Source organism: Ananas comosus, linkage group 16, assembly GCF_001540865.1.
Source record: "Ananas comosus cultivar F153 linkage group 16, ASM154086v1, whole genome shotgun sequence".
NCBI classification, from domain to species: Eukaryota; Viridiplantae; Streptophyta; class Magnoliopsida; order Poales; family Bromeliaceae; genus Ananas; species Ananas comosus.
In genome coordinates this window covers 6,465,941-6,478,807 of record NC_033636.1, presented here as the reverse complement: position 1 = coordinate 6,478,807, position 12,867 = coordinate 6,465,941, and the positions used below count along the sequence as shown (strand labels likewise).

The 12,867-nt window shown below is 35.4% G+C and overlaps 1 protein-coding gene across 2 annotated transcripts; it reads left to right on the top strand.

Annotated features, from left to right (window-relative positions):
- LOC109722043 (autophagy-related protein 101-like) lies at nt 621-12,315 on the top strand. 2 transcript variants are annotated; one of them, XR_002219366.1, is made up of 8 exons: nt 621-771; nt 2,003-2,039; nt 3,104-3,189; nt 8,240-8,335; nt 8,628-8,778; nt 10,729-10,891; nt 11,394-11,521; nt 12,065-12,315. XR_002219366.1 is itself a non-coding variant. In XM_020249897.1 (8 exons), exons 1-7 carry the CDS (start codon nt 739-741, stop codon nt 11,506-11,508), a joined length of 648 nt encoding a protein of 215 aa, XP_020105486.1. In that variant the 5' UTR covers nt 621-738; the 3' UTR covers nt 11,509-11,521; nt 12,065-12,315. The 2 variants fall into 2 exon arrangements, 1 of the variants encoding a protein (XP_020105486.1); XM_020249897.1 differs by having other exon boundaries at nt 11,427-11,521.

Below are 12,867 nucleotides of genomic sequence, written 5' to 3'. Positions count from 1 at the left end.
TTTAAACTACTGGGCCGTGCCGGCCCGGCAGACACGGCCCATGCGGGCCATGCCGTGCCAGATTTTTGCCGACCTTCCGGCCCGGCACGGCCCAGGTCCGGACCGGCCGGCCGCAAAAACTCTGCCTGGCACGGCTGCTACAGTAACAGTAGTCGTGCCAGGCCAGGCGGCTCACGGGCCACTCGGCCCGTTTTACATCCCTAGGTTTTGGTTTTTAATTTTTGGTTGGATTTGGACTTGAATATGAATTTTTAAAATCCGTTGGATTCGAATCCGGGATTGGATTTCGAATTTGGAAATGGATTCGGGTTCAGATTTTTAACAACTCGTCGACGTCTGTAGGTAGGACACAAGGCAACTGCGGAAGATAGCTCTCTCTGACACGTGGGGCTCATATGGCCGTTCAGATCCGGACACACCGATGAATAATTGGAGGGTTCGAAATCTGAAAAATAATAGTTAAGGGGTCGGTTTCATATTCGTATAAAGTATAGATGTCTCCAGACATTTTTACTAAAAAAAGAGAAAAAAACGCAATGGATTGTGGACCAGGTCCAGCTAGAATCTATCTTTTCCCCGCCCCCTCGCTCGGTCGCTCTTCTGAAATATAAAAGAAAAAAAAAAAAACCGAAACCCTAAAAAATTATCCCAAAATCCAAATTCGCTTTTATTGCGTCTCTTTCTCTCTCTTTCTCTCTTTCCTCCAAATCGGTGGCAGATGCGAATCAGAGGTTCGCCATGAATTGCGAGACTTGTCAACTCAAGGAGCTCGTGAGATTCTCTTTAACTTCCTATTTGTTTAATTCCCAAATCGAAGTAGATTAAGATCTCCCAATTCTTTCTTTTTCTTGTGGTTATTCGGGATTTTATTGCTAATTTAAGGTCAATTTATCCCTAATTGTTATTCTTTTGATTGATTCTTGCTTGTTTCTTATTCATGTTAATTAAATTTTGTTTTTCTCCTTTTTGGGATTCTCTTGATTCATTTTGATCTGTTGAGGGACTTAATTTCCTTTTATTTAACTCTTTTTAGTAGTTTTTTGTTTTCTGGTTGAGTTAGGGTAAATCTGAAACCTACCAAATAATTAGGAGAGGAGCTTTTATTTTTATTTATTTTTCCCCTCATTTTGAGTTAATTCATTTTGTTTTTGCTTATATTAATTTGCATGAATATTATAGTAGAAGAAGTAACTCCTCCTCTTTCTATTTCTTGTGCTTATTAGGCTTCTTAGTGCTAAATTTTAGGTCAACTTTTTATTTTCTCTATTGATTGGTGTAGATGTGTAAATTGATTCTTGCTTGTTTCTCCCTCTTGTGTATAAATTTATCTATAATGATAAATTTTGCTGTATTTTGCTTTCTTTCCCACTGTTCTCAATGCTCTCTCCTTCTCGGGATATAACTGGGTAAAAATTTTGATTTTGCTACCTAACATTTCAATTTATTTGATTTGAGTCAGTCAATGACTCTTTTAACTTCGAAATTTAGCATATTTTATTGAATGCATGTAACTATAAATTTATTAAAGTAAGAATTAGTTTTAATTTTGTGTCGGAAGAACCATCAAATGACTGAAATCAAACAAATTGAAATGTTGGACACTAAAATCAAAATTTTGAATGATTGGGTAGTCGAATCAAAATGGTCTGTAGTCAGGTGAGTTCTATGCATTTTTACCTTTTAACTGAAGATTCATTTCGTTCCATTAGCAGTCAATTTTTTTTTTCCCTCCTTTAACTCTGTTTTAGTTTTCTTTTTCTTTTTTTTCTTTGATTTTTTAGTGAGAGTTAGGGCAAAGCTGAAGTCTATAAAATAAATATAAGGATTTTCATCTTTTCTCCATCTCTTTTTAAGTTAATATATTCTTTTTTTTGCTATTTTTTGGTTGCATATTTGGATAATGTTTCACTTAGTCTTGATTAAGGCCCTTCTCATGTGGTATCTGGTGTAACTCTTTTTTTCATTTGCTTGTTTTTTGACATGATTTATGCTTTAAATCCAGTCTCTGGAGCTGTTGGAGGTTCGAGATGTGTTGCGCTGTAAGTTTTCTTTCTTATGTACTATGAATGACGTAGAAACTTCTTGCAACTCTTCTTGTTGCTTAGTGTTTGTCCGTATGTGCAATTGTTTAAATGGTTCTGATTTGTTGTTGTTTAAACTAATTGTAAATTTAAGCCTTATTTAATGTTACTTTCTCAAGTTTGATGCAAACGAAGGCACTTTCCAGTGAATTTTCTACATTCTTGTTGTTGTCGCTTAGTTTGCAGATTCCTTTTAAAGAAAACAGATAAGCAGGAAAAATAACTACCAAGTTTTTCATCTTTTGTTGCGAAAAGAAACCCGTACATTTAGTGTTTGTAAACAGTTTGAATCTCCAGGTGCCTTCAACTGTGTATAACTTGAGGAGAAAAAAACGTAAGCTTATGGTGAATTTTATGGTGAATGGATGACAGTTCTTTCTGTAATTGAGAAATAAAAGCTAGACACTTTGTTTTCTGTTTGAATTTTCCTCTTACTTTTCTGTATGCTTATCATTTAATATGTATTATACCACCTTCTCTAGTACTGGCCCAATTCCTCCTGTGGTTTGTCTCTAGAATCGATTTCATTTTGAGGTACGAACGAGGGAGAGGCTAGAGAGAAATAGTTTCAGGAGGAAAAAACCCAAAGGCGTTATATATATAAACAAAATCTGCCCCCAAATCAAGGATTAAACTTCAACTAGAAATTCAAAATAGATAAAAGATGCCAGTCGAATTACAGGTCAGATAGACAGGGATTTGAAGTCAATCAAAAATAAAATCCCCCTTCTCTGATCTTATATCTATATGGAACTGAGTATAACGTGTATGGCTAGCATTCTTGTCATTGGGGTGAGTAATTACATACAATCACCCTCGAACTCGTACTCTTAGATTTGGATTTAATACTCAAAAAATTTACCCTTATAACTGTACCAACACATGTATACAGTAGTTAAATGCATCTATATCGGAATGTAATCATTTGCGGCGCATATGTTTCTTGTTTGCTTGTCTAGAAATTTCACAGAATATTGTGAAAATACTTTATTATTTGACCATCAGCCTGAAATTTGCTGCAGGCGTTTTGCATACCATCCTATTTCATAGAGCTTTGGGTCTTGTTCGGCCAAAGGATGTCGACTGTGACCTCTTTGAGATCACTTATGTAAGTAGTTTTCAATCTTGAAAGCTAAAGAATGTGTATGATTCCATCTGATTTGCTTATATAGACCTGTATGGCTGTATGTTTCCAGCTGCTTTATGTGGTAGAGGTAGATAGATCATAAAACACTTCAGTTGATTGAGGTCTAATTTGATAAGCTAATTGTTCTTAATTCTCGACTGATGAAAGAATTTTTTGATTCAATTGTAAGTCATAAGATTTGCCACGCTTATATTCTTGTCATGTAAATATAATATCACTTCTGGTATACTTTGTCATCTAGCTTTTTTGGTCTTTGTTCTATCGGATGCGTCTATGTTTATAGAGCAGCTATATTTGCAATTAGATAAAAATATCTGTTTAAGATATTAGAGTTGCAGAAGTTGAATAGTGTTACCACCATATTAGGAGAAATTGCTTCCAAAATGTCCATTGCAAAACAAGGATGAAAGATATTAGTGGAATTTCACAAACACTCTGTGGGCATCAATGCTCAAAAAGACACCCTGGGCGGCCCTAGGCGGTGCAGTGAAGAAACCGCACTGCATACTGTGCATGCAGTCCTATATGCGGAAGGCCTGCAGGTGCGGTCATATATGCAGTCCTCCTTGTATTATACGGCCATATAGGCCGAATCGCATGGTGGCCTTTCTTTTCTCTTGATTTTCTTTCCCCTCCTCTCTTTTGAACCCTTATCTATTAGTGACACCAAAGCGGCAGCAGTGATCAGCAGTAAGCGGTGTGATCTCTCTCTCTCTGCGTGTATTCGTTCTAGAACTATAGGCCTGCATATTTTTGGTCAAAAATTATATGCAACGACCCCTGAACTATATTTTGTCTTGAAATAGGCCTCAACATTTATATTTACTCTCTCTCTCTCTCTCTCTCTCTCTCTCTTTCTCTCTCTCTCTCTCTCTTTGCTTGTATTGGACTATAGTTTTCTGGTTCAAATGTACAGTAACCCGTTGAACTATTGACTATTTTGAAATAGGCCTCTCCACATTTATATTATATTTTAGGTTAACATGCCTGTAATTGCTTTTATTTATTAGGTGAGGAGGTGATATAGAATTTATATAGCCTATAGTTGAGAGGGCTTGCAATCCCTATACACTTTTATCAATTTGTAAGTTGCAACCAAAGATAATAATGTATATTTGATAAGATGGATTTATAGATAAATTTTAGTACTTGTAAATATTTTTTTAATATTTTCATAGTTGGACCACATGCATCCCGCATAAACGCCTACATACTGCATACGCGCTATGTAGTGGGTAACCACATGGATACTGATAGTTCTTTTTGGAACATTAGTGGGCATTATCACAACCCACTTTCTATAAGCATCCAATGGAGAGCAAACACAAGAATACCAATACGAAATAAAGAAAACCGCACGAACTCAAGAATTTATGTAGTTTGACTATACTTACATCCACGGGAGAACAATGCAAAAGAATCTTTTAACTATAAACTTGTAGATAACAGAGAGTTATAATGGGAGAGTTATCACCTTCACTCCAAGGTACAAAAAGAAGCTCCCACAACCTCTAGCTCTATCCAAATGGTGTAAGCCACATGTCATAAGGAAGATCCTACTTCCTACTTGATAGAACTAGGATTAACAAAGCTTTAAGGTTTCCTCTCTTTTTCTCCCTCTTCTTTTCTCACTCTCTACTCCTCTAATCTCATGCCTCTAATCACCCCAATTCAGCCCTTAAGACAAGAAGCTAGCAAATATGAGCCTTGGATCAAAAGAAACATAATCCAAATGGCATCAAAATAACTTCAAAAGTGAACTTTATGTTGTTTGTCCATAATGTAATGCGCACAAAAATAAAGAGATGAATGCTCAAAGGAAGGAAAAACTTTATATTATTGCAATACCTTTATGCCATGCTCGCTTAGGTGACCAAGCCGATTATGCCAAACTTGCACATCATTGCCTTTGTTTGCAGGAGCAACCACTAAATTTGAATCATTACTATTTTGAGCGGTTCCATAAAGCATATAGAAACGTCTATCCTTTTGCCCTTTCAGATGTCTTCCAAGAGCCCTTTTCAAAAGTGACAACCAAAATCAGAATCATCCAATTGTCCCGCCAATATTAAATTCTTGGTAATCTCCGAAACACGGCAAACATTTGTCAATGTATGCTTCTTGCCATTTGCTTGATTTATGATAGTGTCTCCAATGTCCAAAATTTTGCATGCTTGATCATTACCAAGATAGACATCCATTGTCTACTTCTTTGTATGTAGAAAAGTATGATAGGTCCAGACATATGTGAAAAGAAGCATTGGAACCCAAAACCCAAGTGTTTGCACTAGAAGAGACCATGCAAGCAATACTTAATGTGACTCTACATCCATCATCCTAGGTGGTGTGAGCTTCATTCTTGACGTTCTTGCCTTGTCCCTTTTGCTTGTTTTCAAAGCACAACAGTCTTTCTCATATGACTCATCTTTTTGCAATACCAACAAGTGAGCCTTTTACCTTGTAATTTTGACCTTTTTTTAATTTTGAAATCTCTTTTGTGTTTGAAGATTGGCCTTGCTTCAGAGACCTTCCTCTTTCACCAATAGCTAGTACTTGATTGATATCGCTAGACAATTGATTTGTGGCCTTTTGAGTCTCCTCATTTAACAATGAAGCAACAACATCATTCAACTTGAACTTATTTCTCATCGTGTTTGCCACCATAGTAACAAGGGTATCCCAATTTGAAGGTAAAGAACTCAAAAGGAGTAAATAAAGGACTTCATCAAAATTGATTTTGAGAAACTCCAATTGTGTCGCAATAAAGTTGAACTCATCACAATTCACAAAAGTGCCTCTTCATTGCATGCATTTTGTTCACAGCAAAACGTTGTTCAAGCGATCGCTTCAAAGTCTCCCACAACTAAGACGCTGTCTTTCATTGATAGACATCAAATAGGATTGATGGTGAAATACATGGCCTAATTGCCGCCAAACATTTTCTGTCAAATGGATCCCAGTTATGATCATTCAAGCTAATGGCCTTTGCAATTCCCCTAATAGTGGTAAATCAAGCTCTGTCGCAACTGAATAATCCTCCATCATAATTTTTCGTATAAGCCAATTGCTCTTATTCAACTTCTCATATTCCATTGCCTTCTGCATTGGAAAGATGAGTGAATGACCAGAAATGAATGCTTAGATAACCACCAACCAAACTCTGATTTTAATTGTTGTAAAACAAGGATGAAAGATATTGGCGGCAATTTCACAAACAGTTGGTGGGCATTTCCACAATCCATTTCCTACAAGCATCAATTGGAGAGCAAACACGAAAGCAACCATACACATAAAGAAAATTATAAGAACACAAAAGTTTACATGGTTCGGCTATGCCTACGTTTGCAGGAGAACAATGTAAAAGAAGCTTTCACTATAAACTTGGAGATTATAAAAGAGTTACAATGGGAGAGATATCATCTTCACTCCAAGGCGCAAAGAGAAGCTCTCACAATCTCTAGCTCTACCTAAATGATGCAAATTACACTTCACAAGGAAGATTCCACTTCCTACTTGATAAAATTAGGATAAACAAAGCTTTAGGGTTTCCTCTCTTTTTCTCTTATTTCTCTCTCACTCTCTTCTTCTTTAATCCTATGCCTGTAATCACTCTCACTCCGCAAGTTGTTTTACTTGATACTATATTTCTCTCATTTTAGCGTTTTCCAAAACTGAATATATGGGTAGATTTTCAACTATTAATGGACTGCCAAATTGTTTTGCCAAACATCAAATTCTTTCACTTACATTTTAGAATATTTATTAATTTTTAGGTAAGATTTTTTTTTTCCTTCTATTGAAGAAGTGTCGCTTCCCTTATTAGTTTGTTTGGATAGGGCTATATCCAAGGTTTAAAGTACTGCCCCGTGCTGTACGGCACGGGGCGGCACATACCGTGCCACCAAGATGGTGGCACAGTATAGGGTGAGACCCCCTTCCGTGTCGCGACACACAGCGCCGTGCTGCACGAGACAGAGCGGTATGGTGTAGTGTGCCACGACCGGCGCTGTGCTATTATTATTATTATTTTTTTTGCCTTTTCTTTTGCTTTTTATTTTTTTTTCTTTTTGTTTTGTTTTTTGGGATATGCAAAGCATTCTGATATCCCACATCCCCCAAAGACATTGCAAATTGAAAATTTACTTATTAGCTAAGTCAAAAAAATTATAATTTAATTTTTTTTGTTTATCAATATACGGACAAAAGATTTGTCCGAGCCCTCCGTTTCCACCACAGACATCTATATTTTCTTCACAAATTATTTTATCAAAATTTGTCACATCACGAAATTTTTGGCAAATTAAGAGAACATATCAAACTCAATAAACAAATTTTGAGCCATACTAAACATAAAATTTTATTTTTGCGCTAGAAGATTGAAAATATTGATAAAATTAAAAGCTAAATTAAATCAATTGATACTTAAATTTATTTAATTTATTTGTTATATAATTTATTGCTTAATTTTTTTGATAGATCTACTAATATTTTGAACAAATTCATTTAAAAAATAATTTTTTCAAATACTTTTTAAAATAAATTTTTAAAATAATTTTTAAAATAATTTTTTGTATTTTATAAAAGAAGACTGGAATATGGTCAAAAGAAAAAAAGAAAAAAAGATGTCTTTGCATTTTAAAAATTCTAACATGTAAAAATTTCTATTCTGTATCAGGTATAATTATACCTTACATACAAAAAGCTTACAAATATGTTAATTGATCAGTATATTAAGCTATACATAGCAAATATTCATAATTATTTGGTTAAATTTTTCAAAATAATATTATAAGAGCTTATTGGAACAAAAAAAAATAAAATAAGTCCTTACCAAAACGTGCCAGTAGGAGGTTATGCGTATCTATCGGCACACAAGCGTACCATGTGTTGGTACGAAAGCATGCGGTGTCGTACCGTGCCAGGCAGACAGCGTCACCCCTTCGTGCCACGACACTTTAATCCTTGGCTATATCTACTAACTTGCTTAAATTTGAACCTTCTTAATGAGTAGGTGCAGTGTGGAGATGCTGAATTAGAAAAAAAAATTGATGAAAAGGTCGAGCAGTTTGTTTGTTGGGTAGAGAAGCATCCAAACAAGAAAAGCCAGGTACATCTGCTCTCCTCTCTTCCAAAAATTATTTTTGATGTTTCGTAATATATTATATCTTACATGTTTGTGATTTAGGAGTCTTTGGTGAGCAGGGATGCTTCAATTTATGTAAAAGGATTGAAATGAGCAATGATTGGAGACTTTGAACAATCAATAACAACCCAATAATAATAACAGCAGAGCTTGACTTCTCTCACACCCTGAATTGACTCATTAAATCCTACAACTCATCTAGGCTATATCGCTAATATCTTGCCATTTTAATTTAACTGTTGCCTCGATAATGCAGGTATGCTTGTCTTTCTATGAGCTCAAATACAAGCAACCAACTTGGTTCAGTAGCAAGACTGAACGCCACTACTGGGAGCAATGGATTATTAGTTTTCACGTAACAAATCCTAAAATACATGGAAAATCTAAAGCAACAACCATTCCTGGAGGTATTATGCTTTGTTATCTGAGTTTCAGCTATTTATCAAAAGTAAAAATAAAAAAGTTTAGCTATTTATCCCTCTATTTTTGTGGTTTTTACATATATATATATATATATATATCTATATATATATATATATATATATAGAGTCCGGTTGGAATGCTATCGATAGCACGAAGTATTTGGTGCTATCAAGTTTTCTGTCGTTAGATTTTCCTCTTTTATCATTTTTATCCGTTCGATTATACTATTCAACAAACCACCCACTCAACCCTAGAGGGCCCACCTCATCCTAACCGCACATCTTTTAATCCAAGGGCAGAAAACTTAATAGCACCAAGTCATTGGTACTATTAATAGTATTTCAGCCTAGTTCTATATATATATCTTGCGCAGTCACTTACTTGCACATGTTCTCCTGTAAACTCTGAATTTTATATATTCCCTTCAATTTCTTACAAAGTACCCTTATCTTTTAAGAAAATAACTTGTTTGCACATATACTCCCGTAGAATCTGAACTTCTGTTTATTCCCACTAAAATACCATTGTCTTAAGTTGGAAGACATCTAATTCATGGGCAAAGTTGGTTTTGTATGTTAAGTTTCTTAAGAGGGGCTGTGTGTAGAAGGGTAATATGTCAAAAAATTAAGTTTTCATAGGGCAGTTATGATAGTTCAGATTTTGCAGGGATAGTTATGTAAATAGATAACTAGGCAGGGGCATATTATAACTAGAGTAATGCTACTATTTTTCAGTAATAAAGCTTCTAAATTGACGATCTATATTGTTAAAAATGATCTAGAGCATTTAAAGTACATAGAAACCAAATTTCATAATTTTTCAAAATTACAATAAAGTTCATCAAGTGTGTAAAAAATGAACAGTGAAAACCAAATGGCCTTCTAAAAATAGAGGATCATGTTCTTCAATTCAAGATTGGATGATCTTGATGTAGATAGCAAGATGGAATTTTCTATTAAAACTTCAATTGATTCTGATTCTTCTACACTGTTAACTAGAAAATGTCCGTTAGAATTATCAATGTTGAGGCCTTTTGATCGTAAGCTATGCAATGTCAATGTCAAGAAATTATAAACTTTGGTTTCTTGACGATCTATATTGTTAAAAATGATCTAGAGCATTTACAGTACCTAGAAACCAAATTTCATAATTTTTCAAAATTACAATAAAGTTCATCAAGTGTGTAAAAAATGAACAGTGAAAACCAAGTGGCCTTCTAAAAATAGAGGATCATGTTCTTCAATTCAAGATTGGATGATCTTGATGTAGATAGCAAGATGGAATTTTCTATTAAAACTTCAATTGATTCTGATTCTTCTACACTGTTAACTAGAAAATGTCCGTTAGAATTATCAATGTTGAGGCCTTTTGATCGTAAGCTATGCAATGTCAATGTCAAGAAATTATAAACTTTGGTTTCTTGACGATCTATATTGTTAAAAATGATCTAGAGCATTTACAGTACCTAGAAACCAAATTTCATAATTTTTCAAAATTACAATAAAGTTCATCAAGTGTGTAAAAAATGAACAGTGAAAACCAAGTGGCCTTCTAAAAATAGAGGATCATGTTCTTCAATTCAAGATTGGATGATCTTGATGTAGATAGCAAGATGGAATTTTCTATTAAAACTTCAATTGATTCTGATTCTTCTACACTGTTAACTAGAAGATGTCCGTTAGAATTATCAATGTTGAGGCCTTTTGATCGTAAGCTATGCAATGTCAAGAAATCATAAACTTTGGTTTCTGGAATGTTTAAATGCTTTAAATTATGTTTAATGGTATGGATCATCGATTCAGGAGCTTCTTAATTGAAAATGACTTATGAGTGGGAAAGCAATCATACTCATAAAATATAGGATTGATGTATCTACGGCTTTCCTCCTCTTGAAATATAGGATTGTTTTACCTTCCACATTATTGTGATCTCAGAAAATGCATTGGAGGAAACGAGTATGAGACGTGCTAATTTGGAGTCATCACTCCGCGAAGTCCTGTTCCAAATCATAATGTTTGCAAATGAGAAGAAAGACCATATACCTTTAATAACAAACTCGGAAGTCGTATCATTTCCGTATGAGATTACAATCCCAAGGTATGTCTCCTTGCTCTGTTTTATTAGTAAGACTAATAGGTGTCAGGATCTCAGAGTAACTTGCACTATGTGCCCTCAACCTTCTACTGTAATTTTAGCTCCCAACCATTCGGTTTCTTACAATTGGTTCCTTAACCTTCGCATTTCATTGTAATCTTTCCTTTCAGTTTATTTATTCCCTCAAATTGGACAGAAATATCTGTGAAATCATCAGCTAACTGCTATTATGTGACTTCGGGCTTCTAATATGATGATCACATGGGCATTTCATCCATGTACCCGAAGTTTGACGAGATAGGTAAATTGCAAGCAATCAGAAAGGGTAGGGACCCAATTTGTGATGCTTTGGAAGATTGGGGAACCAAACTGGAACTTTCTGAAATATGTTTAGTACTTACAATTCAATTTTCATGAAGTTAATACCTAAATATGCATTCCTTTTTTTCACTTAGAAGCAATTAAATTTTGGTTGAGAAAACTCTACGTATATATGGATCTCCAGGTGACACCTCTTTTTCCTCCGACGTGTTGACAGTTCATCCGACTCCTCTTTCGGTTGGCGCACTGAAGTCATTAAGAGGGTACTTCAAACTGGGCATCCTTCCTTGCTCAACTGACCTTGCTATATATGTGAGTGCTCTACTCTCTTTGTTTATTTCAAGAGCAAACAAAAGGGCACTGATATAGTGCATATTCACATTAACGCCTCGTAGTCTGGTTTTTGTATTCACTGTTAGTCCGCAGACTTACTACTCTGGTACCTAGTAAGGACCATCGTGTCAGCACCATTAGAATTTCGGCTTATATTGGGTTTTTGTCTTGTTTATTTTGGGTTTTGATATAAACTCAACTTGTGAAGTAAACCCAAACACAAACACTAACCTATATCGAGTCGAGTTTTAGATCAAATCCTGACACAAGCATGATCCAAACCTCTTAGTGTAGAACACGACACAATCCACACCCAAATTTTGATTGTTAATCATAAAGATCCTTACAGCCACAGGGCGCCTAAGTGATACAAAACCAAACTTACCTAAGTGATACAAAACCAAACTGCAGGGAACTGCTGTGAAAATACGGTATACAACCAAGCTCTCTTTTGAAGTTTACCCTTATATCAATCTTATTTTGTTAGTTAAATTTAACATCATCTGTATGTTCTTAAATCAGGATTGTACAGAGTGAAGATGACGGTGTGAGAAACCTAGTTCCGTTTCTTTAGGCTTTTGCACTGTATATAAGCCCTTCTTTCTCATTCCTTGTATGGATTGGATTTGTATAATCTCTTGCTAGATGTGAGAATGACTACACAACATGCGTTCTACCGTGACATGCGTGCTGCAATGTATCAGTAAATATAATCCAATTCTGATGGGAATGAAAAAAAAAAGAAAGAAAAAAGTGTGGGGTTTTCTCGTGTAGAATTAGAGCTTTTATAATAATAATCAGCATAAATTTGCTACAGAATACTTAAAATTTTTAGTTGAAAACATTACAAGGGAAAAGCATTGGGACCTTGTGGTGTAATAACCTGTAATCCATATCGAGGGGATTTGCGGAATTTCTTTTTCCCACCTACTTGATGAATCTTCTTCAAGCAAGATTTGCTAGGGTAGTTTCTTCTTAAAATGTCAACTGGATGGGCAACAAATGGTTTGAACTTGTGCTTTGAGAAATAAGACCTTAAGACTCTGTTTGGTTCAGATATTAGGGGGGGAAATAAGCTCTTGTTCCTCCCTTTATATGCAAACTGTTGTTCCCACTCCTTAACTGGTTATCCTAACCCGTTAAGGGATGGGAGCAACAGGTCTCACCCAACTCCGGAACAAGGCTGGTCCTCCGTCTTGTTCTAGTGACTTTCGGTCGCCGCCTCTTCAGCCAAACCATTCTTCGTTGCGGCTCTTCATCTTCGAGCCGCCTCTCTTCATCCTCTTCATGCTTTCTCTCCACCTTGTTCTCACGACTCCGTGAGG

Coding starts and splice junctions, on each gene's coding strand:
- LOC109722043 (XM_020249897.1), top strand. CDS start 739: ATGAATTGCGAGACTTGTCAACTCAAGGAGCTC. Junction 2,040..3,103: donor GGTTCGAGATGTGTTGCGCT/GTAAGTTTTCTT, acceptor AATTTGCTGCAG/GCGTTTTGCATACCATCCTA. Junction 8,779..10,728: donor AGCAACAACCATTCCTGGAG/GTATTATGCTTT, acceptor TTGTGATCTCAG/AAAATGCATTGGAGGAAACG.